The sequence below is a fragment of the Lissotriton helveticus genome, chromosome 8, assembly GCF_964261635.1.
Source record: "Lissotriton helveticus chromosome 8, aLisHel1.1, whole genome shotgun sequence".
In the NCBI taxonomy this organism is placed as follows: Eukaryota; Metazoa; Chordata; class Amphibia; order Caudata; family Salamandridae; genus Lissotriton; species Lissotriton helveticus.
Window position 1 is genome coordinate 723,405,833 of NC_136069.1, and position 26,989 is coordinate 723,432,821.

Genomic DNA, 26,989 nt, shown 5'->3' on the forward strand with positions numbered 1-26,989 from the left:
CTACTAGGATTGGTATTGGCTACGCTGCATCTAGTCATCCACCTGACCCGACCCAGGCCACCCACCAACCAAAAATGGATGGCAGATACACGCAAACGGGTGGTGGCAGAGGAACGAGGGTTGTGCATCATACACACTGATGAGCAAGCAGACAAGGATCTGTAAATTTGGAGGGCCATGCTGGAAGATCTGGCAGCTTTGGAGCCACTGGGAGATGAATCCCCTGAGGCCACTCAGGATCCAGAGCCAGGGGTCCACATTGCGGCAACGTGAAGGGGGGGACGGGGACGGGGGGGGGGGGGGGGAATGGTCGAATCCCAGGACGGCATGTAGGGGTAAACGGACGACAGTGCCTACAGTTCTGCAGGTGCTGTCTGCTTTCCCCTACCCCTCTTCTGCTTCCACTCCTCACCACTCCCCTGGAGGGACAGGGGGGGTTAAAAGTGCTACCACGGATGTCAACTACTGCGGCTTAGTATTGCGGAGAGGTACATAGTTGGTTTGACATATACATTTGTATATTTTATGTAATGTGTGATGGTAGTGTAGGCTTAGTTGCTGCTAAGCTAACTACTAATGGGTCGATATGCAGACACTTGACTGCCATAACAAGAGAGAGATGGTATCGACCTCAGAAACTGCTGTATGGCAATTTCCTCTCTTTTAAGGGGTGACCATTGATTGTTCACAACTATATAGTTTTTGGATTTTGAAATTGATTGTTTTAGATTGCCGTTAGATTTTTTTTAAGTGCATTAATTAACTGATTATATATCACTTGTATGGTTTTATACCAAAACTGAATAAAGTTTGTATTGACTGATTAATGTAACTAACATACTAAATCTAGAGGAGAAGCGTATATAGAGATAGGTGTGCATTCATTCCAGTTTTAAAGGTCCTTGCATGACAACTAGAGTCTTTGTGTAGCAAGAGACCGTAATTGCGAGAGAGATTACCCTCATCTCAAACCACGTTAAATAAAAATCTATAAAATCCGTGTATTTAAGGTCCATGTTATTGAGTCAGAGAAGATGATTTTTAGGTAAAGATAATTGAATTTCTTTCTACTTAGATACTCCCTGTCAAGGAATGCTCACAGTAAATAAAACATTGTTGCTGTATTTAACCAAGTGAGTCAAAATAAATGTTTTTGAAAATTAGTATCAGCCGTTAGAGGCTGCTCAATATGTAGCCACGTGGAAGTTGACCTACTTGTGTTCCTCTATATAGTGCACAGCCTGCTGTAAAACATAAAAACATAGTTCTCGCGTTATGACTTAATATGAGGTGAGTTTAACCACCCTCAACAACAGAAAAGTGTAATCATTTAATGGATATTTTAGGCTTTTTATCTTGACACCCCCCACTCCCCCCTCCCCCCTTCCCGGAAAAACTCTTTACACGTGGCCTCAAAACTAAAACCTGGCAGTCAAATCAAAAGATCAAATCGGATATTTTCTCTTGTGACAGCATTGTCTAGTCACTCTTGAATAGTGATGTCCAGAAGTAGCTTCTACCTACTATCCTGGTGATGACACCACTGAAAATTACACCATGGGGGTCGAAATGGCGGCCTTCCTTCCTGTACGACAGATTATATGACCTAACTGTATAACGGCGGCTTCAATATACAATAATACTTATTTCTTGAGCTCCGCGATGATGAACATAATTATATTAAGACTCTTTCTTTCAGGCCGTCATGGTTGCCTCTTTAAATTATTTCTGTTATCCTTTACAAATGCATCATTGGTATATCCTCTGGTACTTATACTTCTTTGCCTCTCCCTCGTTAGATTATTTGAAAATGCTGCTTCCATCCTGAGAGCAGATACGGTATTCTATGGCACCATCAACTAAGAGTAAAATCCATTGGCCCGTTCATCAATATCAGATTAAACAAATCATCGGGCTGCTTGATGGTGAGTTTTTCGATATGAGACACTTAAAAACACATGGTTGACATCGACCGTCAATAATGGTACAGCAGTCACTCTTTCCAAGGAGACATTTGCTCTCTTTTTTAGGTCTCGCCCTGCGATTGCAGGCCAAAGGCCTGCTGTCGCAGAGCGAGACTATTTATCATTCCGGCTTTCAAGGACTGAAAGGGAGCCGGAGAGGACAACAGACTGTCACGCGCACGCAGCAGCAGCAGCCTGCCGGGATCAGGTCGCGCGCATCAACAGGCTCTTCACAACACATGCACGACACACATACAGCCCCCCCCCCGCATACACACACACATACATACATACAGAACCCCCCCATACACACACACACACACACACGCACGCACACACATACACAGAGAACCCCCGGCGCTTACACGCACATCCCCTACCTCGTCTCGGCGTCTTCGCGCTCCCTTGCCCCCGCTCCTCTGGTGCGCGCGCACCACTAGTTTCGATTCCCGCGTCGGCTCCTCTACAGCCAATCAGGAGGCAGAACTCCTTTTAGAGATGCTCCCTCTCTGGTCCGCTACCATTTTTTTCTTTTTTTAAACAGAAATCAATTAAAATATTAAGTATACATTTTCCCCAGTGATGCAAGTGAGTGCGGGAACTTAAATAACGCCACTGTGAAGTCACCCGACACAATGCAGTGGCAGTAAGGTGTGCAGAGGTGTGTAGTGCGGTGAAAGGAAGAGGCGTGACGTGAAATCCAGACAAGGCGTCATGACATTCGGCAGCCCCGAAGGCGGACCCCAGGGAAAAACGTTGAACACCTGCACTTATTTATTTGTTTACTTGTTTGTACTCCATAGCAAAGATTGGAGCTAGGTTGATGATAGAAAGACACATGATTGGCTGTCACCCAACCGCATGTAAGATTACGGACAAATGTCGTTCATTAAAGAAACCTTCACTGACAGACGGCCGAAAGTGCGGCGTGCTTTAGGACGTTTGCCCTGAGGATGAATAGCACAGAGCTCCCGGATGGGCAGCCGGTGGCGCCCGTGCTGGACAACAGACCTGTCACCCGTATCCAGGCTGCAGGCCCCGGAGGCGGTCATGACGCAGTGTCTTCAGTGGGTCTTTCGGATGTGGATTCTGAGGGTGAACTGTATCCGCACGGATGCCGGGAGGAAGTGAGCAAGGACATGAGGCGCAGAGCCTTCGACTGGTGCCGGGAATACTTGTCTGGAGCCTGGCGACTCCTAGAGAAAGAGGACGACATGTCTGTGAGCATCGTCAGGTAACATGGGCTGGGAAGAGGGCAGGGAGGTTAAGAACGCTATATATATATATATATATATATATATATATATATATATATATATATATATATATATATATATATATAATCTCCGAATTTCGGTATCCTTGTACTATGCCTATCTGAGTGATGTGGGAATCTCTGTCAGGCTTCACTTTGTACAGTATACTGTTTACTTATTTAAGTTGCACAAGTATCACGCTTCAAAGGTCTGTAGTTAGATGTTGACTTCAGCCTTTGAAAGCTTGCCTTGCCCTCAGTGGTGCTGACGTGGTCTTCAATGGCAAAGTCCAGCAAAGATCATTCTGGTGCCATGAGCTTCATCTTCTTTCCACGAGCAGCGCATTCTACATTTGCAGCTGCTTTTAAAGAGAATACATTTTTTTTTCTTAAGAATGCCTACGTATCTGCAGATTTGTTTTTAAGAAATCCAATTTAGGAAACGGACAACATTATAACTACAGCAATTTTAATTGTTGTGCTTTAAAAAAAAAAGTACATTTGAGTTTTAGCTATGCGAAACAGAATTATTAATTTGGAAGCAAGGCTATGCCACCAATCTAAAGTCTTAAAGTATCTTGTTGGGTCAAATCCCACTTAACTGAGAAAACTCTACTTGTCTCTTTCTAACTATGGCGCAAGAAAAGCTGGATATGTTCAAACAGTATTAAAGTCCAGCAGCAACACAATAAAATTCACAAATCAACCTAGAATTAAAAAAAAGCGAATAATAAATGGTACACATTAGATTAAAGGAACCAAGGATTATTTTTGAGGCCAAGAAAGCATAAAGCACCGGTTAAAGACCATGTTCGTGGTTGTCTGGGTCCTTTCTACAATATCAGGTCAACTGTGACAGATAAGGATTCGGGCAAGTCTTTTGAGCCACACCAGTCAGAAGTTCCATCAATGTTTTTTTTTGGAGGAGAATTTATTCAAGATACCAGTACAAACAAGAGGAACCAGAGTTCCAGCCAGCACATCATCACATAGGTACAATAAGCATAATAGTACAATATTTCGGAATGTCACATATAGAGGCATGGCATGCACAGTCGAGGCAGCAATATGCCCATATACAGAACCACAATCTGTAGTATAATCCATCACAGGATCAAACAGCATGTACAGTGCTGGTGGTGATCAAACAGCAGGAAACAGCCTAACACGTTACATCAGAGATACACATATGTGGGGATTCTACAAGTACAATCCAAATTAACCCAGTAACTAGAGGCTATGTATCCCTATGCAGTCACACTGGGGCTGGGAACAGGGGAGTCAGATCTCTCTTGCGCCCAATTTAAGAATGGTTCCCATATGTCCCGAGGTCAGGGGCATTAGTTCCCAGAATACACCAAGTTGAGTGTGACCATGAGTCACATCCTACAGCCAATCCCTGAACCCAGGTATCTTTTTCCTCCCCCCACATGATAGCAACCTGCCTTCTTGCATATAGTAAAATAAGTGCATGCAATTTGCGCTGCTTTGCCGGTGTATCCTTCACATAACCTAAAAGACCTAACGCCGGGGAGGGAGCATCTATTCTGCCAACAATCTGATTAATCGCGCTAAAGATTTCTTGCCAGAAATCAAGCAGCCGTGGGCAGTCCCAAGCAATATGTAACAAGCATTTGCAATGCAATAGGTCTCGCATTTGCGAGAGTTTAAACTATTGGCATTGTAAACAACAATGCCTTTTATTTAGGTTTTAAAAACCAACACATAAATAAAAGGCATTGCCAGTTACAATGCCAATAGCTCAAACTCTCCCAACTGCGAGACCTATTGCATTGCAAATGCTTGTTTATTTTTTATTTAGTGTAATACTTATTTAACATGAATCCAAGTATGACAAATGGTTTTGCTCGACATACAATAACTGCAAATAAAAAATGGTTACAAATAAATCAGCTAGTTAACAAATTTGCGACTAGATCGTGTGCCCTGATTTAATTGCTGTGTTAATGTCACATTTGGCACATATACTTTTCAATCTTGGGAGACAACCTAGGGCAGTTTTAGGGAGGGTTTTGCAGACCGAGCACACAGCCAAGGGTTTTAAGGCCTCGGCATTGTGGGCCATATATTTTAAATTGGTGTATACATTTCTAAAACATTTCTCTCGCTTGGGCTGATGCGGAACAAATTTTTGATAAGTTATAAGCAGGGCTACTGAAATAATGTGGAACTGAGGCAGTGGTGTTTTCTACATAATTACTGATCTACGACACTTACCCCATTGTCCATTATTTGCAGATTTAAACCAATATTAATCGTTTTTCATTTTAACGGATCAAACGTTACTTTAAAAAGTGGAACATGATAATGCGAAGTTGCAGACAACTGTCATAGGATAACTGGTCGTCTTTTAGTTCCTGCACGTAGTCAGATGTTAAACTAGAACAAATTATGTGAAATTTGGCCTAGTGAGTAGTAATACAGGATTAAGGTGTAAACTTCTGGATAGTCACTGCCAATTTCTAATATTGCACGGTGCTCTTTCATTTTGAGTTCTTTCTCTGGATCTCAGATTCGTTCATGTGGTTCTACCTCCTTTATGCTACTGTATGTTAAATGATGCATCCATCTAGATTCACTTTGGAGACAAATGCAGTAAATGCTATTCGGTACAGTTTTAACTGTAAAATGTTCCTCGAACACAGAACGTGGCACCATGATGAACACTGTAATTTGTTGTGACATTTGACAAGCTATAGGGTCATACCCAGCCATCATATCCAAATCAGGCGTTGCATAATTCCATTATCCAACAGCTATCAGATGTTGGAAGGAGCAGTTAGTGAGGAGCATCACTGGTACAACCTCTAACTCAATTAAAATGCAGTAACACACCATGGCTGATGGCTGATAAAAGTGAAAGAGCTCTTAGCAACCAAATATTTTTATATTGCCAAAGTAACTGATGCAACGATGAACCGAGCAATCAAAAGCTCATTTCAAGGGTTGGTACTATCAAGTCGGTTCATACCGAGGAAACAATGCAAGGAGTTCCGAGAGTTATTTCTGCATTCAGCATTAAGCCTGTGTGATTTTAGCATATTTTTATTTACTTGGCCTGTTGTAAGGGTCACCTATGGGAGAAAATGGACTACTTGTTATTTGGGACCTATTCATTTTAGTTACAACAGAGACATTTAGTGCAAGACTCCAATAAATGTGGAATTGGGCGAAACAGTACATTTCAATACACATGGGCACAAAACAATTAAAAAGCAACACTGCAAACCATAGAACTAACAAAACTTCCAGAAAAATGACTCTTGCAGATGATCTTCAAAATCCTGACTGGTGAAAGCGTCAAACGTGTTATGAGCAATTGAAAATTCGTAGGACTCTACCATTAAGAGGCAGGCTAGCAAAACAGGGCCATGAACAAAAAGAAACTTCACTTACGTTATTGGAAAGGTTTGCTGGAAATGGGGACACTTCCTTCACGTTGATCCGTTGCACGTTTTCTATTAGCAGCCCAAACAAAGGAAGGTACAAAGTGGCAATTCTTGCTTGTTGACTCTAGAACAAAAATGTAAATCTCCAGTCAACAACACACACAAACTAAGCAGTTTGCTTCAGTAGCTGGATCACTGCAATAGACTACAGTATATCACAACTGGCATGAATGAAAGGTACACAGACTGCTAAGAAGCAAAAGAAGACCAATAAATAATAATGCTAAGTGTTTGTGAGAATTATGTAAATGTATTTATTTATGGAGTTGTATATAGTGAGAACACGGCCCGAAGGTGCTAGAGGACTTTACAATAAAAATACAGTGTTACAATAAAAAGTCACAACAGTAACAATGAAAACTGCACATATAAAATGACCAATTAAGTGCTGGAAGGATATCAATATGGGATATACACAAATAGTAGGTAATTCTTTCAAGGAATAAATCAAATAACATTTTGCAAAGGAGTCCAAAGATAAAAAAAATAAACAAAGAAAGAAACCCCTCTAAAGAAATCAAGGTAAAACAATAGCAGTGATGCAAGGGTGCCGAGGGATACATGGAATGGTCTCCAAAATAAAAAGCTCAAATATCAACAACAGAAGTCCCTAGACATTCCCATCAAACATGAATATCATATTGGGATTACACAAATGTATACAACTTGTCATACTAATCAGCTGGATACAACTTGTCATACTAATCAGCTGGTGGACTTGGAACACAGCAAGCATACACAATCTACAGACAAACATGTTCAATTATGAAAACAATTTAAAGAGCTGGAATAAAAATCCAGCAAAACAGAAGGAGAGTGAAAACACTGAGATTAATAATTTGCTCTGACCCGCTAAATTGTCAGCCACTGACAGTAGCAGGTCTGCAGGAATGGGAAAACTGTGCTTCTCTTCCAACTAGCTTTTTTTTAAAAACATTTTATTAGAAATGTTGGTGATACAAAATACAGCAGTAAGAAACAAATATAAAAACAAAATAGTACAGACAAGAAGCAAAGGCTGTACAATGGATTTTGTATGTTGTCATTGGCACCATTGAAAAGTCAGTGTATAAGCTTCATACTAGAAGGTGTGACAACAAAGTATACAAAGGCAGTAAAAATTCATTAAGAGTGACAGGATGTCGACATACCTGGTTATTACAGCTGCCACAGTAGCTAACATGTACATAAGGGGTCTCCTTCTCGTGAGAAGAGGAGTGGAGAGAGAAAGAGAGATAGAGACTAACATGGGAAGAGTAGGGGGGAATAGGGTATCTCAGGTATCTAGTCGAGAGAAAGAGGTGTAGTTAGCCAGGGTTCAGCAGCCTTATCTGAGGGAGTGGAGGCTTGTGTGCAAGCATCTAGGGGGAGCCAAAGCAATCTGAATTTGTTAAGGTTGAACATTTAATTGAGGAAAGTATTATCCACACTTTTGAGGAAGGAGACCCAGGCCCACCAAGTGTGTGAAGAAATGAATTTGAAGTCTTTCCAATCGCAAAGGATCGTTTTGACCCCTAATGTAATGAGTAAGTCAAATAGTAAGAGTTCTGTTTTGTTGAGTGGTGGAGTACTGGGGAGAATCCAGTGGCCCAGGCAGATTAACACTGGATCCAGAGTAACTTTACAGTGGAAGATGTTTATGGTTTTGTCCTCCCAATAAAAGCGAAGCATGGGGCCGTAAAAAATCTAGGAGGAGCAATTCCAGCACTCATGTGAGTCAAGTAACCCCATTTCGCATAATTTTGCAGGGGTCCAGAAGGATCTGTGAAGTAACCATTACTTACATTGAAGTTTAACAGGGAAGATCTTAAGCTTGGAAAAGAGATTTCAGATTCACGACCAGGTCTCCTCAGTTAAGTGAGTGTAGCCTTCTCTAAGACAAGAGTAAAGCCATTTATTTTGTTGTTTCTGTATAGGGCTGGGAGTATGTTCTTGGAGAGTTTGATAGATGTTTGTAGCTTGGTGGTCTTGTGATGCAAATAGGGCAAGTTTCTTTAGAATACTTGGATGTTGAGGGTTCCCAAAGGATTTGTTATGATTAACAGCAACTGTGAGTTTGAGGAAGTTGTAGAAAACAGAACGGAATAGGGTTTGTTCCATCAAGCACATCCTTGATATATAAGATATTAAGTGATGACCAGGATTGCCAGTGAAGGGTATTACTGTCAAATCAAGTCAAATAAGCTGTATTCGAAAACTCATAGTGTATCATAAAAGCTACATAAAATAACATATCTAAGTTAAAAGCACATCGATAAAAAACAGGTGACTAAGATGAGAAAATAAGGAGTAAAAACGAGCGCAGACCTCCCATGTAAATGATAACATTTCTACACCTGGTTCCTACATCTTCTAATCAGCCAATAAATATCGTGAGAGTACAACATATTACCGTCAATTTTTATTAAAGGACTGTGCAAGAGTGATGCTTAGGAAGAATGTTTGAGTTTGACCACGCATTTGCTGTCTAAATGTTTCACAGCTAGTATTGTGTCCCTGAGTATACAAGCGGAGCGCAAGGGTTCGATGTGCTTCATCAAACTAGTGGCCAGGGGGTTGAATGGGAGGAAGACATCTTTCTCAATGTCTGTCCATATGGGTAGGGGGAGTAGTGGATTTGGGTGGAACCAATGTATAGATTGTTTGAGAAGGAATGCCATTAGAAGTTCGAGAAAGTTGGGGAGGCCCACTCCGCCTTTCTCTTTGTTTAGTAATAAGACCTTACTTGCAATTCAGAGTTTTTACAGTGCCAAATAAATAGGGTAATGGACTTGTTGAGAAGTTTAAAAAAGGCATCAGAGAAATGTAGAGGAAACATGCTGATTATGAAGTTCACCTGTGGGTCTATTAGCATTTTGGTACATTCAACTCTACCCCACCAAGTCATATGTTTGGGCGACCAAGTTTCTATGAGGTTTTATATTTTTTTTTTTGGAGGAGCATGTTCTCAATGTGTGTACGAGACTCGGGAAGTGATTTGCTTAGTTGTAGACCTAGGTATTTAAGATGGTGGTTTTGCCATTTGAGGTTGCAGGGGTACACATAGGCTTGAGGGGGAAGACCTCTGTAGTATCTTTTTTTAGTGAGTAGCCCGAAGCTTTAAAGTAGGCATTGATCAGATACAGGATTTCTGGAATAGAAGATTCTGCATCCTTCAACTAGAATTTTGACAACATCGCACAGCATCAGGAGTAGCAGAAGAGCTTGTTGTCAAATTTGGCACCAGTTATGACTGCTGCAACTTTCTTGCCAAGAAGTCAAAAACAACAACAGTGCCAAGGTAGGGCAGACAAGCTGCAGCAGTTATGGTGGATGAGGAATGTTGAGAAGCTATATTTGGCAGGCAGGAAGACATTTTCCTTTTTAATTTCTGTTGCGATTTCCCTTTATACCATTAAGTCATGTTAAATTTGGTTTATGAACAATGGCTTGCTAATGGAAACTTTAATGCAGAATGAGTCAAGAACTTTACAATAACCAATGTCCAATGTAACTTTTAAGAAATGTAAAACAAATCTGTAATTTTCAACTCCAATAAGATGGCACTACTTATCACTGAGTATTGGCTAAATCATAAAAGTGAATGATGGGCTAAATTAATAAGTTAGTAACCTTTGATAACATTCTTTCTGGCGGATACTAATCTCATGTTCCTAATTTGTGAATCTCCTTAAGCAATAGAATGGATCTGGAAACTCTTGTAACAGCTTCGGCATGCTGACATATGGTGTCATCAACCTTTATTGTGACTCCTCAACACCTCCGGACATGATGACAAACAGCCACATAAAGGCACCACCCTTGCATGCTGACATCAGTTTCGTCATTAGACATTCTATGTCCAAGAGTGCATAGCTAACAGAATTGATCTTTCGCTGGAAGGGAGTGACAACTAATGTTGGCCCTTACTAATATCTGAAAGTTTATTCCACAGATCAGGAAGATGGGTGAGAAGCAAGGACTCTGTAGTTCGACTAGTTCCGCTTTATATTTTATTATTCCCATCCATACTTCTAACCGTATATTCCACAATCGCCAATCAATATCAAAGCAATGCTAGCTTCTAAGGTCTGAGGAGTGGGTTTTAAACTAAGAAATCTTGCAAAATCGAACAGGCAAAATAACACCTTCTGTGTACTTTTGAATGCAGGGCTTGGTGTAAGTATGGACAGATACCCACATGGCTGCCTGCCAGATGCCCAAGATTGCACAAAGAAAAAGAAGTAGTTGCAGCCTTTGCTCTGTTGAAATGAGACCAAATCCCCTCTACAGTAACCTTTTTGGCTAGGGCACATTACAGTTTGATGCAGAAGACAATTCTTTGGGGAAAGGTCCGTTTCTGGACCATCTTTCCTATCTTCACTCCTGCAAACCCAGCAAGCACCTGATCATCCACAGACTACCCCTTAGTCCTTTCAGCGGATCCACCCAGTTAGCCCCCCCTGATCTTTAGATGAATGTGGCAAAGAACAGAATGGAGAAAGCATGATGGACCTCCGTACATAGGATGATGACACATCTTTTGGGAGAAAGAATGCTCAAGTCCTAAGCATTAGTTTGTTGGCAAAGTGGATCGTAAAGTGGATGGTATTTGATAGTTGAACTGAGAAGGCCTACAGTTAGCTTATGTGCAGAAATTATGGTAATGAGAAATATGGTCTTCAAAGTAAAAATAAATGTTGCAACTTTGGAGGAAAGAGCATGCTCCCTGGTCCCTAGCAAGAGAAGCCTCTGGGTCATGCTACCGGAGGGAGAGGTGATATTACCGACTGCAGTTGTAAGACTCCCAAATGTTCTGTAACCACTGACAGTATTGGAATAAAGCTTTCCCCGATTGGCACAGACCGGTTTTCATGAGGTGGAAGGTCTGGTCACTGAGCCATAAGTCACTGAGACAGACCTTGGTTAAGGTCAGGTGACAGGAGTGCACTTTCGCCTGAAAGGCCTTTTTAGGGCTGGAATGAGATCCAGGAGAACAGGAGTATGTGGAAGTTCTTGCAAGAAACGCCACCCTCGACTTGAATGACAGGAAGGCCTTCCACACAGGGATGAAGTCTGCAGGCTGGTCAGTGTTGTCTGGATGGAGCTCAGTGATTTGTATGTGAACATTCCTATCTTGTACTACTGAAGTACCTCATTTGTCAAGGAAGCTTAGAGATTCTTCCCATTAAATGAGAGGTCAATAACTTTGTCATGTACCTCACGATTCAAACACAAAGGGCCTGCCCATGCTTCATACCTGGGGAGTCTGATGTTAATGGACTAAAAACAGTATCCATGAAGTTTCAAGACACCACCAGCTGCTGCTCAGCTGTTTCTTTTCCAAGGCTAAGCATAACTGTGTGCTCCTTTTCAAATGTTTTGGTACCAATCAAGACTTGTAAACAGAAATGAGGACATTGGCATTATTCTGCGTCAAAGCGAAACCAGTGAAATAATATATATTTTTGTCGCAACTCTTTGGAGTATGAGGCACCCTTTCCATATGTAGGCTGCAATTGCTGCGCTCCTTGCTGAGGGAAAAGTTTCCCGATATAACAGGACAGTCTATTTTTATTCCAGCGATTTGGAAACGATGGGCCCAGAGTTTGGCTTCTTCCACAAGTAGTGACCCTGTTTCATAACATGCGCCTTAGTATGGAGCTTAGATGGGGAACAAAAGTAGCCTTTAATATGTAAATGTCCTAAAGACCTCAGTGAGATGAATCTGTGTGCACAATAATCGAAGAATCATAGCTAGGGCTGTAAAGTATGTCCTCCTGTGATGCAGATTTTTGGAATTTGCAAGTGCCACCATTAGTATCTCCACTGGTACTACCATCTCAATTAGGATCCACACAGCTTGGTTTCTTTACAGTAGGTCACTTTGGTTACAGTTGAGTAAGTGCACCCAAAGGTTGGGAGGGCTGCTGGAGATAAAGGTGCAGAGCTCTGTGGAGCAGACCGGATGAGAGAAGGCTTGTCCGCAGCCTTCAAATTGAATACTCAAAGACCTCAGAAAGGTGCCTTATACCAGGACAAGTGCAAAAAGAACAATTGATGGACGGGATGCTGAACACTGTCAAACAGTCACCCCAGTACAGAGATCTGGGCCTAAATCGTTTTTTTTGCCCACCATGCCATTCCAGTTTAAACCTAGCCACATGCAAATGTGTGTGTTTTTTGCTATCAGAATAAGGGACAAGACGTGTACACTGTGATTTGGAGGTGCTCTTACAGAAGGGGTTGCAGATGACGAATCAAGCAAATATGATCAGTGTTGGTGACCTGCTAGGTGCTGGGATACTCTTGTTACAAGCCTGCTGGATATGCCCTGGTGGTTCACTTGTGACACTCTGGGATTTGCTGACAGAGGAAGCAAGATGAGACACAAGAATTCATGTCTCTTACAAAGCGTCTGAAGGACAAGCCGCTGACCACTAAGGCTATTCAATCAACTGCACCACTCAAGCTTGTGAGATAAAGCATCAGGCTACATCTTTCTTCCTATGCTTCCCGTGTATCAGATAACTTGGTGTATAAGGGTTTGGGGATTTCCTATGCTTGTGTTTTTTCTTGTGGGCAGAGGCCTGAATCACTGGACATAGGTCCTCAACCTGTCGCCTTTCCGATGCCAAACAGGAGAATCTTGTTGGAGTTGCACTTGTTGGAGGCGTGCCTCTGGGAGGGAATAGAGTATACCCGCCCCCCCCCCCCCACTCCAGCAAATGATAACAGTGTTATTTAAATGTTTCATATTGTAAATATGACTAGGAAATGTAAAAGTCAACAGCTGCGTGTGATGTCTAGTACTGTCCTAATTCCTCCTATTTTGAGACGCTCCTGCTGCAATTTAAATATTTTGTATTAATTGATAAACTGCTCATTGGAAAAAGTACGTGTTGCATTTTATTTCTCGAATAAAATGTAAAAAGCTCTGAGTCACTTGGTCAAGGTTAATAACACTAGCAAATGTGGTGGAGCGATAGATATAAAAATATTACTTTGGAAAGAGGCTTGGCCAAAGGTGATATGACTAGAACAAGATCTTACACGAGGAAACTTGATTCACTCAGCAGTGTAATGACTCGCTATGGCGACTGCACCCAGATAATGACTTTTACTTGTCCAGACTGTACAATCCAGTCTCTCTGGTGGAAGAAATTTTAGACCCTGAGCGCCTGTTCCTTCTGGAAAAAAAAGATCCCTTTCCTGAAACATGTGGACTCAATCTGGCTGCAACTTGTCACTTGGTACCTGGGGAAACAGATATGTGACATGGTGTTTCCTTTTCTCAAGTTTTACCAATGAAAAAGAGTTTTTCTTCAGTGGGTAACCTCCATCAAGGTGAGCAGATTAGGGTTCATAGAAAAGATCCATCACTAAAATACTGTTTTTTGAGGAACACTGCACTTTGCTTTGTATCAGGGACCCATAACTCAGATTCCTTTTATATAAAATGAATTGGAGATTACCTGTAGGATGTGAGTCACCTGGCTCTCAATGGCAGTTAGCTAATAGTTACATTGTCATGATAGAAGAATATAGGGAGCAGACATGCATCAGTGGCTGCTCCCCAATACCAACAACAATATTTCAATCAATCATTCAGGATTTACAAAGAGCGCTAATCACCCACTAGGGTATCAAAGATGCTTTTGCAGGCCCAGGAGGCTTATTCGAACAGCCAAAACTAAATAAACAAGCATTAGAAATGCAATCGGGCTCGGATTTATTTGAGTTTGAGCTAATGGCATTGTAAATGCCAATGTCTTTTTGCCATGTGTTATGGAGTGTGTGCATGTGGTGTGTAGTGGAAGTATCTTGGTTGAATTGTAATTTTACCAATGGTGGCATGCTGTGCTTTATATGAATATGTTTAAAAGTAAAGTGTACCATACTGCGATTGCTTGGTGGAAAAGTGCACTGCCGGCTGGAGGTGTGTGTGCCTGGTGGAAGGGTGCACTGACGGCTGGTGGGTGTGTGCTTGGTAAAAGCGTGCACAGATGGATGATGGTTGTTGGTGTTTGTGCATGGTGAAAGCATTCATTGACGGCTGGGGGTGTGTTGTTGTGTGTGTTGTTTTCTGTGTGCTGGTGAGTGTGTGGTGGTGAGTCTGTGGGGGTGAGCCTGCACTCACTGTCACTCTGCACTCACTGTCACTCTGCACTCACTGTCACTCTGCACTCACTGTCACTCTGCACTCACTGTCACTCTGCACTCACTGTCACTCTGCACTCACTGTCACTCTGCACTCACTGTCACTCTACACTCACTGTCACTCTGCACTGACTGTCACTCTGCACTCACTGTCACTCTCGCACTCACTGTCACACTCACTGTCACTCTCGCACTCACTGTCACTCTCGCACTCACTGTCACTCTCGCACTCACTACACTCTCGCACTCACTGTCACTCTCGCACTCACTGTCACTCTCGCACTCACTGTCACTCTTGCACTCACTGTCACTCTGCACTCACTGTCACTCTGCACTCACTGTCACTCTGCACTCACTGTCACTCTGCACTCACTGTCACTCTGCACTCACTGTCACTCTTCACTCACTCTGCACTTACTGTCACTCTGCACTCACTCTGCACTCACTGTCACTCTGCACTCACTCTGCACTCACTGTCACTCTGCACTCACTGTCACTCTGCACTCACTGTCACTCTGCACTCACTGTCACTCTGCACTCACTGTCACTCTGCACTCACTGTCACTCTGCACTCACTGTCACTCTGCACTCACTGTCACTCTGCACTCAAAAACAAAGAAACAAACAAAAAAACAGATGGCTTTAAGCCCACAAGAGAAGTATATCCAAGAGGTCTCGTATGCTCGACCTAAAAAATGGCTGCTTTTTGCATGTATTGTATAAAAGATTTTCTCCGTGATGACTGGCAGTATAATAGTTCCTCGTGCATTGCAATGCAAGCCTTCGATAGGAGGCAGAATGATGCAACAAACAGCAAATACCATGAGGAGAAACAGTAATTCTCCTGTGGGTGTGACCCAACACCCCTGTAAGCATACTTTTAAGAATTACTAACAGATCATTTGCTAGATAGCAAAAACTGTCCTTTCTCAGATTTAAAAAATATGGGTCACAGCACTTTTGAACACTGTTTTGTATGCAAATTAAACACTATGTTCTGCTACAGGTGAGACTGCTCCAAATACTGCCTATGTTGCCACTCGGTTGCTCACCACTAGGCCTGTCTACACTTATTGGGAAATTGGAAGCATGAAGTTAGTCAGTGGGCTAGATTTTGTTTTTATTTACAACTGTCAAAAGATACTCCGTTTGCCTACTTGTAGCTAAGGGGATGGGAGGAAAAGGGTTGAACAATAACCAAAACAACTTTAGGAGGGGTATTCAGGGGGATCAGGAGAGAGTGGGCTATGACAAAAAAGGATTTAAAAATATTTTTACAGCTCTATTTCAAGGAACTCAAACCACTCATGTACAACTACTATTGAGTCCTGAAATGGCAAACCCTTGTAAATAAAATGCTTGTACTTAGAATAAGCGATGGTTATATTAATGGCAGTAGTTCAAGCAACAAATTACATAAGAAGAAACAGCGTCTGTTATGAGTACAGGAGAAAATAAATTGGAAACAGTATAAATTGGACACATCATAAAGGAATGGGTTATGGAAAGGTACCCATACTCAATCAACCAATCTACTGCAAAAACATCTTTTACTAAAATATTAATATAAAATGACAATAAGACAATGGACAAAATGTAATATTAATAGTGTAACCAATTGCAGAGGAAAGTGAATTAACTTAGAAACTGGTCTGACAAATGACAAGAATGGAAGTGGCGAAGAATGCTTCCTCTAATATATGCCAAAGACAAGCGTCAATGGCGTTTCGACCTAACTAATTTGATATGACCATTATCAGGACAGACAACACAAATATCTGAACTTCCAATGAAAAAAATTAGAAAGTATTGAATCTAAAAAACGTTCTGATTCAAGAACGCATTCAGTTGTGGCAAAAGTAAGGCGACCTGCATTGATCATTTTTGGCAAAACTCAGGAGTTCAACATTAGGAGCGATGAGGGCCCGTATGGATAAATGAAGGCCCCCACATGGGAACCGGTGCGAACTTAGGAACGAGCCCAATGGAACTTGGGAAAATTCAGCGTTCACGCTTCCCGTTGTATCGAGCATGCATATACTTTGCTATCCGTCCGTGCCTAAGGTAGCACCGCTTCTCATGTTGGGGCCTTGATTTATCCATACGGTCCCTCATACTGCCACAAATGTCATCACAAATATATCACACTGCCATGTAACCCCCACATGCATGAATCACCACCATGACAATATCATGCACACACCACCATAAGGAAAGAAAATAGATTGCACCCCAATAACCCAGGCAAAGTAAACTGCAGTATTTTATTGGTTCTCAAAAGGGAAGGGGGAGTGGAGGAAATAGTGGGAGGGAGAGCGGGGAAAAGTGAAGGGGGCAGCGTGGAGAGAGTGAAGGGGCAGGTAGACAGGAAAGAGATGAGTAAAAAAAAACAGTCATAAAAGTTAAGTAACCTACAGCGTTTTTTGTTTAAAACAGCATGCATATTTTTAACATGACAATAACTACAATAAAGAAAATACATTGCACTGCAGTTACCCAAGCAAAGTAAAGCATAGCATTTTAAGGGTTCTTATGAGGCATGGGGATTGTAGGAGGGAGCGAGAGGAAGAGTGAAGGGGGCGGAAGGGGAGGCAATGAAGGGGCAGGTAGACCGGAAAGAGAGTTAAGAGTTTTAAAAAAAAAGTAGAGAGGCATAACAAGTTACCTATTCTACAGCGTTGTCTTTTTAAACAGCATGGATGCCGGTATTGCATATTTTTAGCATGACACTAACTGCAATGCACACGTTTACATAATCATGGGTGCTCCTTTGCATACCTGCGGTACCTGAAAGGCCCATGCCTCCTGCAGCTTTCATCTGGTGCTGTGTAAGGCAAGGTGCTGCCAGTAATTACAGCAGAACAGAGGGAGAGGCAGGTGCGCGACGAGAGACAGGCCAAGCTTTCCGAAACATTTTCTGACTTTCATGAAGAGAGCAGCGTCTCCGAGGTCGGCTGGTGTGCGCTGGCAAAACTGCCCCGTTCTTCCCCGCACACCTCCAATTCCTGCCATCTGATGCCCAAGTAGTAACAAAATAAAGCGTTGAAAAATATAGCGCGGTCACGTTGAAGCTGTGTTCATGGCACAGGACCAGTTAAGTGAAAAATCGAGTGCAACAAACGAAAAATACAGTCGGAGTGTAAGGGGACATGTAACATGGGTAGACACCACTAAGTGAAAAAAAAATGTAAATGTAAACACACTTAAAGGCGTGCCAAAGAGCAACGTCTTACCAATAAGAAACAAGAACTGGAGCCGTAGCCGGGGGCCGGTGACCAGAACCGTCACCGCCGCCGCCGCCGCCGCCACAGCCCACCACAGCCCGGCGGCAAAGGAGAGAGCGGAGTGCAGCAAGCGGTAAGCGGAGATCGTATCATCACTCGTCCCCGCCACAACCACCGCTAACTGTCCGCCGCGCCCGTTCTCCCGCCAAGCAAGCCAAGCGGTGCAACTCGGTGAGCAGTGAACGGCCCCCCACCTGTAGCTACCTGTAGCTGCCGGCAGCATCACAGAAAAGGAAGCTGCGCGCAATGAGCGCTGCAGATTTGTGAACGCGCCCGGCCATCTGGATTCACTAACGGAGGCACCCTGACAGCTCCTAATTATAATTAATGTACTTCTTTGCGCGAGCACGCACGAAATATGCCTCAAAATGGCGGAACAAAACTACATTTACCCTATCACTTCAAGCCTATTAAAAAGAAAACACAAGGAAGACGAATCACTGGCCACATGACATAAAACGCTAAGGAATGTCTGGAATTTCTCTCTCCAAGGCCCTCTTCTTCTTTTTTTTCTCCTTTAACATTAGTTCTCTAACTCCTCCCCTTTCAGGGGAAGGAGTCCGAGCCCTAAAAAGGGTGGAATGTTATGCAGTATGGAAAATCTAAGTCAGAGAAAAGCTAATTGAAACCAAAATGTCAGCAGTAAAAAGGAGAGGGTATGAAGATACACACCAACGTAGGTAAATTGTAGAGAATGCCAATTCTATGGGCTTTATCATCGCAGGCTGACTTAACCTTCAGGGGCCAATACCTGCTATTGCAAATAATGCTCGGTTACAACTTAGGCTTCTTGGAGGCATCTGACAGCTCACACCGTATCAAGTGCAGGCAAGGCACGAGTCTGGGGTACACGGGGGTGGACGGCGTCCACCCACTATTTTCACAGGGTTAATGGCGTCCACCCTGCCAAGAAGTTGGGCCCCACTAAATAATGTGCTGAAGTCGTCCCGGTGTAATTTCCTAACACTGGGACACTTTCAGCAGCGCCTGCACGTTGCCTGCTTTCCATCTGCAACAAGCAACAACCTACAGGCGGGGTAGGGGCTTTCTTATTTTAGACTCCTGCTGGGCCCATAACAAAGACCGGATTTGAGGGGTCATCAGGCCTCCTTTTATTCGAGTCTCCTGGCTGGGACTAGTCAGGAGCCCCACACCTAGAAGAATGTGCAACAGAGGGGAAACAAAGGCTAGCACTTCAAACATACTTAAGAGAGACAGCTTTTCACTTTGTTCAGTCTCAGTTTACTAGATATGCATGCACTGTATGAATGTCAGATGTGTTGGTCTCTCGCAGTATTTACAGAATACTAACTGTAATTTATTTATTTATTTTTATTATTTATTAATTTAAGTACCACTATTTTTTCTTGCATAGCGCTACTCATCCCAAAGCAGTGTCAGAGCGCTTTACATCACACCTACATATTAAAGTTATGGCTTGTGATGCCACTTCCTATGATATCAATTCCTGTGATGCCACATGTAATGTCATGCGCTGTGATGTCATGTGCCGTGATGACATGTGCCGTGATAACACGGGTCATGATGTCACTTGCATACTACTGCCTAACTAGATTAGTCCCCCCTCTTTTTAAAACTCAGGAGCAGCAATATTGTCGTGGTGTCACCAGGGCTTTAAGTGGAAGATTTTTCAATATTATATACAAGCCATAGTTGCTGCTTATTTATCTTATGCAACTAACAACCATTGACAAAGCCAACAGTCCTGACTTCTTGTAGGTATGATGTTACTTGGTTTATCACATATCTGGATGCAATAACAGAAACAGCAAAACACAAGTCCAGTGGCACACTATGCTAAGCACAGATTGTTAGCTTAGGTGGTTTTTAAGTCACGCCCCTAATTACATTGGCCACGCCCCTTTGAGAGACCCCTCAGGTTTTTTCATCCCACTTAAAGCTCTGACTCCCATATCGTTTATCCTTCAATGGCAACCCATTAAAACCAGGGCCCTATTTTAAAACTGCTTGCATAACGCACAAATCCCGACATGACTCTTCCCAAATACCTGAGTAAAAAACTGAAAATGTCTCGTGCTCGAGCGCTCGACGTGGTTCGTGTTCGTGAAACACAGAATCCCGTCTCCTGAGCCTCACACATTATTGCTAGAATGCCCGCTGACTGCGTGACCCGCAGGGGAACATGGGCGGGACAGCGCTTTAGTCCCACCCGGCAGAAACTCCAGCCGACACTGGTGGGGTGCCCCGCCCCGCATTATCCATTCACAGGCCAGGGGAGGGCCTACAGGTGGGAGGGGCGAACCCGCCATGTCTACCTCGGTGGCCAAGGTTCGGCCTCTTTTCATCCCAGTCTCCCGCGGCCCAAGCGCTGTTCTTCAGGCGCTGTTCCTGTCTCGGCCTTTGTGTGGCCGGCCTTTGTGTGGCCGTCCGGCGCCTGCCTGCCTCGCTGGTCTTGCGCCGGGTTGTCTGCCTCGACGGGCGTGCGGTGAGTGCTGGTGATCGGGGCCCGCTTGCGGGGGTTTCGCGGAGTTTTGGGGTCGTTTGTTGTCCCCAATGCAGAGCGGCGGTTTGCGTGGTCTAGTGGGCCGAGGGAGAGCGTGCCGGGCAATGTTTGTTGTGGCGGTGTTCGGTGTACCCTGTGCGGATGTTAGGTAGACGTGTGTCCTGTCCTTTCATTTGAGGAGCTCCGATTTCAGAGAACTGGTTTTCCTCTGTTAATGAGACCGTGTCGGCCAGTAGCTGGGTTTGCGTGGATGGTTGCGGGAAGTTGGTGGCCTAACACATGGAGGGAGTGAGATGCATTGTGGTGTGCCGCTGCGGTGGATAGCGTGTCTGCCACCGTCTGCAGCACACAGGCCACGACTTGTTTTCTTTTATTTATTTATGCGATTGAATGCGTTCTATATGTGGTGTCATTTTAATGAGGGCAGGTCCAACCTCAGAAGCCCGAATGTGAACGAGCGCGCTCACCACCGAGCGCATCGCGAGGGGCTTGGAACAGGGGACCGGTGGTGGCGGCCGAATTGTGGCGCCAACTCGATCTCCTCGTCGGAATTCATGGGGGCAGCAATAGTTAAAGCCATGAATGGAAAATATTGCTCACGCTTCACTATGTCACGTTCATCATGAAGTTGTTTATCACTCCTGAACCCTTGGTGTGGCAATGTGTGCCGCTTTCTTCAAATTGTGTCTTTTGACACCTTTAGCCAGAGGAGAACAGGCCAGGGCGGATGGTAAGTGGACTGATTCGGGGCATATTTATGGAGGGTAGACAGTGCACCGCGAGTGCCAAAGAAAGTGTAGTGAAAAAAAGGGAAATTTGAGGCATATAAAGTTCCGTGAAATATGTATACATTGTTAATCATAGTTCGTTTTATATAGTTCCACCTCAGTTTTGTTTTCCACGGAGGTGTAAATAATTGCTGTTCATATTGACCAAGTTAAATGTGCTCGCTTTTCCGACCTAGGAATAGTGGAGGTTCAAGTGAGCCCTGCTACGCTGGAACCTGCAGAGTGCAAGACAAGTGCAGGCAAAGGCCTTAACTCATTGAAATGTTTTACCTCATGGTTCGCTCGAGGTCATGGGGATCGAACAATGTCTCATTAGAAAGAACAGCTTGCCTGTCATATCAATGTTGCTGCGTCAGTGCGCATTTTAAAAAAGAGGGAAACGTTTGTACTTCACGTTACCGAGCGTTCCTTATCACTATGAACTTTTTTCTTTCCGGTTCAGATCCCTGCAGGGCCTGCTCTGTTCTGACGTTTTGCTGTTCGATGGGTAATGCATTGGTTTGGGAACGGTACGCCCGCTAAACGCCCGAGGTTCCTTTTGTATGACTGCAATGATGGCAAGGATAGTTCGGAAATATTGGAGTATTTGGGATTGCCATTGTCTGGGGGCCAATGGGGCGAAGCTCCCCGAGGATATTTGGGTTGGCTTTGCCGATGTGTTAGTTACGTATGGTATTATTGTAGCATGTTTGTGCAGATTGTGGGGATGCCTAGAAAAAATATATACATCGGGGTTTCGGGCTGCTGCGAGGGGTTATCTTTTGGGAATTGTGCGTATCGTTTGCCGTGGTTTCGGGTGTCGCTGGCTGGATAGTTTTGGCGGGCACGCTCTCCATCTAGACCGGGGGCGTTCCACAGCCCCTATTTCTGTTTTGCATTTGTGCATAGTGTACACGTCACTCGGTGCTTTTGAGGGTTCGAGTTACTTGGATGAAAATGGCTGATTTTGTCACTCACAGTTTTCATGATGACCCATGGAAGTGCCGATTCAGCGGAGCTGCAGGTTGTGTTGAGGGACATGTTTTTCCTGCGCTGAGGGGTCTCTGTCCTGCAGGAGCCGCCTCCAAGTCCCAGCTGTACAGACTCCGTGTTTTGTTGCTGTTTTCTCTTCCGTTGCTATTCTATTTTGTTTGTCCTGCACCCATTTTGCCAGCACAGGAGAACTTGCACATTGATTCCCTTTGAACAGGATCGGGTGGTGGTTGGGTCTATTGTTGGACTAGCTATGCCAGTGAGCCCTTTCCTGCGCTTTCAGACTCACAGACGCTGTCCTTCACTACAGGGTCTATGTGGGTGGACTTTTTTGTATACAGTTTTTGAAGTGAAGCTTTACGAACTTCACAACAATTTTGTTTTCCCCTAATTTTGATATATGTACAAAGCCGAGGCCTTGCCACTTGACAAATAGCCATTAATCATATGTCAGCAGTTTAGGGACCAAAATCGTTGAGTCGAGGTTCTCCTGTGGTTCACGTGGCATGGGGCAGGCCTGTGGGGATATCACTGCACCGCACAGAAATGGGTGGGCTCTGCTGTTCCGAGAGACTGAATCCCACTAGATCGCAGCGCTGCGCCTATGCTTAATGATTCAGCCACACATAGCAATCCAATATCGTTTGCCTTCCTTATTCTAATCGGATCCTCTAGGGCCGGGAAACACGTTAGTTTCTTCTTGCAGCGACGCTACATGATGAGTGTGCCGCTTCGTTTTGTGCGCAGGAGCCTGATTGCTCTGTTTTTTGGTTGTGCTTGATGCAGCCACTTGGTATTTCATCTGGGGGTAGTCTACACGTGTCGCTGTCTTTCAGCTATATTTTGACCACGCACATATGTGACGTGCATTCTGCAGCGTGCGTTGCTAGGGCTGCATTTAGGTAGTGTTATATAGAAGGTTAGGCACTCAGACCACATCTACAGCCTTTCTTTTAGTCAGTACTGTCCCACACACAACATTAGCCCATACTCAACCAGTGATTACTAGTCCACAGCCTCAACATTGAAGTAAACTTTCTGTCTTTGTGGAGAGAACAACTCCAATGCTCTAGGAGCTGATTCAGCAATTTCGACCAAATGATTAAGGGCAGAGGGCAAAAAACCTAATTTGAGACACTTTAAAACACTTGCTGCCCTGCCTCCAGACAACAAACCCAGCCAATCTTGAGCAAGGGGCTGACCCAAAGCCCACTATGTACACTAGAATAAGCTGCCTATTATTTAAATGGCCCCGATAAGGTGCAACTTTTGCCCAGACACTAATTTTAGTGTTCACCGACAAAGCATCACTGATGGTGCTGCATTATGCCACATTATTTTCTTGCTGCAGCGTCAGCGTTATCTCGCACCATAGTCATGGCAAGGGAGAGGCTATAAATCAGCAAGGTGACGGCAGCTTACAGGTCAAAGACACCCAATCGAATATTAAAGAAGCATTCTAAATTTACAGCGACTTATCCCAAGGACTTCGCTTGCATTGCCGGTACGACTATTGAATTGTATTTTGATATACAAACAATTCTGTAGCTCGTGGGCCCTGTTTGCATCGAGCACATTCCCAATACTTTGTGGGGAATCTCCGGGCGCATTTAATTAATGTTAACCCAAACTTTTGTCCATAAGTTTTGACAACTCGTATAATACTCCACAATACGTTACATACGGCCCAGTTGCCTCAACAGTATATATCTGCTGTAAATACCAAAGTGCCCGGTAGTAATGCATGAATGAACATTGAATGAGACTGCTCTGATGAACATTATGAGACTGCTCTAATGAACATTGAAGGAGACTGCTCGATATAACGAGAAAGGTTATTTGCTGGGGCTCATGGAGAGCAAACTTGGTACCAGCATGCAATATCATCAAACAAATTTTCCCCCTAGGGTGGCCTGGTTAGAGATCCTGGGAGACTAATGGCATCGCCGTTTAGGTGGGATGGTAATGAATCCCAATTGCACGCTATGATGCCGGTATGGACAGGAGTCAACTCTGCAAAACACACGGTTTTGCGTGGGGCAATAAACTAATAGCACTATATTGATGACTATTTGTGCTAGTCTGGTGGCATAACACACTAAGCGAAGTGGCTCAGTGTGGTGGGGCCAAGAGTTCATGACTGCTGTTAGTTACCCAGTCTTGGAGGTGGCTTTTATCTAATGCCAATCTTGAATCATTCTGGCACCTAACGGAGCTGACAAATTAAGGTAACGAATCGTAGCAAGTGATGGTATATGACAATTCAGGCAGCTTATTGTCTTCCTAACAAAGAATAGAACCATTACTGACTCCGTCACACATTTGCTGTAATTTTACGTTTCACAGTTCCAACGTTAATTCGGAGTGAGTTTATGTAAACATTGAGAGGGCATCCATTTGTGGGGTGTGGGCTCTGGTTGTACATGCATGGCAGTGTGCAGTGGATTGAGCAGTGGATCGACACGAAGCGCTCAGTGACGGTATACGTGATGTAACAGATTATTCATTGGATATATCCTGTTGTATTAGCAGCACACATACGGCTTAACAAAGTTGGAGGTGTGGTCATTTTGTAATACTGCTCCGAGCGTGTGTGTTGCAAATGAAATTGGATGAAGGTTCATTTGACAAACGCCCCGAATATGATAAACAGACTCTTTACCTATAACATCTGCTAAATATCGCTTAAGGGCGCCATTCAGCTAACAATGTCATAATATGCCCAAAAACCGAAGCAATAATCCCGAAGTTTGCAGTTTTCCCATAAATCGGAGGGTTGTCCGTTGGTTTTCCAGTAGTATTGATGAGTCACCCTGCTCAGTGGGGCATGGATATTTTGGCCCAGGCGTGGGAGAAGTAGATATATGCAAGGCTTAAATAAAGCATGCTAGGCTTCATGAGCGGAAGGAACACTGACGATGATTAGACGGATGTCCGTTCCCCTTTCATGGCTATAAGAAATTGCGAGCAGGCAACATTCACATCTGTTTTTAAATCTTAACCATCTTCCTGGCCCACTAAGCGGCCATCACAGCAATTTTCTATGCGACATTAAGGATAGAATCCATCTTTTACAAATTAGGCACAGGATTTGATTCCTTTATAGCTACACGCATCCCATGGCAGGATGGCAGAGCGCTGTTAGGTAAAATGCACGTTACACAGGGACAATACATGGTGTAAGTGGGTAAATAAAGCAGTATGCATGTTGTGTTACATGGGAAAGCGGAGGTCCCAAGGTACTAGAGTCCCTTATCCTTCATAGTCCACAGTGCGATATTAGAAGGATTCCAGTGTGTAAAGGAAATAACTTAGGGATACTACTTCTGGATAATAGCCAGGAAGCGAGTTTCGCAACCGGAAATACTTACAACACCTGGAGTAACTGGGCCCCAATTGTTTGGGGTAGGCGAAAGGAATGACTGGTTGAAATACACCCAATCACGCAAAGGTGCAATGTGATCCTGTTTAGACTGAGGGCGTGATGTACGATACGGAGCACCTGGTGGTGCATTACAGTTAAAAACACGGCATCAGTTAATTCCTGTGCAAGGTCGCCGAGTCGCCTTCTGTGAGCGTAAGGAATGGTGATGGTAACTAGCCCTGCGAGAATCGAGACCTGCCTTTGTGACCGTCCTGCTCCGTTCAGAAGCGGTCACTCCTCACACTGCTCCCAGCTCCCGAGTGGTATCGTAGCGCCAGACGACATTTAAGACTGCTAAACTGCTTTAAATTGCTTGGAATTAATTTGCATTGCTCACGCTACCAGTAGTGCCTGACTGCACAATAGATTAGTAAAATAGCGCTATTGTGCGAAAGTGCGCTTTGTGTATGATTATACTGTGCTGTGCTGCCTTGCCTTTATCATCTGTCTTGTGCTTGATTGTGCCGGTGCCATTGCCAATTAGCTCGCGTTTTCAGTGATTGTGCCCCATTCCTCTTTCGATTTCGGCTCGCAGCCATCCATTTTGTTGTGTACTATTGTGCCTCCCTGCCCGGCTCCCCACCCCGCCATCCCCCGCCTCCCAGCTGCTCCGCCCTCGCCCCTCCCCTCCCACTATCCGCATATGTCAGATGCACTTGCGTGCAGCGTTCACGCGCAGCGGTCGGGCCGAAGGTGCGCCAAAGGTAAGCCCGTCTACGCCCGTCCGCGCCTGGACCGCGCCCGGCGCCAGACCCCCTGACCCTCGCACATCCCCCCCACCCGCATAACGTACGCCGCCGATACCCTCTTTGCCCTTAACCCCGGACGCACACCACAATGCTGCGCAGCTACCCCAGGACACACCAATGGACCATTCGCCTGCCACTCCTGCAAGTTCTCCTGCATCTGTACCCACACCAAACCCACTTCCTCCAAACACAACTCCGACTCTAACCACCTGAAATGCATCCTGCTGAACACCCGCTCCGTCCACAGACACGCCACTGAACTTTGGGATCTACTCGACACTACATCGCCGGACGTCGCCTTCCTTACTGAAACATGGATGAACGCCTCTTCAGCACCCGACATCGCCATAGCCATCCCGAACAATTATAAGATCATCTGAAAAGACCGCACCATCCAAACAGGAGGAGGCATCGCCATCGTCCATAAGAACACCATCCGCATGACGACCAGCTCCGACG

General features: G+C 44.2%; 1 protein-coding gene across 9 annotated transcripts in view; it reads right to left on the reverse strand.

Moving 5' to 3' along the window:
* The window catches only part of DOCK9 (dedicator of cytokinesis 9), a 1,161,971-nt gene that overhangs the window by 360,246 nt on the left and 774,736 nt on the right, over positions 1–26,989 (reverse strand). For all 9 annotated transcript variants that reach the window (XM_078657525.1, XM_078657521.1, XM_078657523.1 and 6 more), the window contains exon 32: positions 6,637–6,753. In XM_078657525.1, the coding sequence (XP_078513651.1) occupies positions 6,637–6,753 (117 nt within the window). The remainder of the gene's footprint in view (positions 1–6,636; positions 6,754–26,989) is intronic.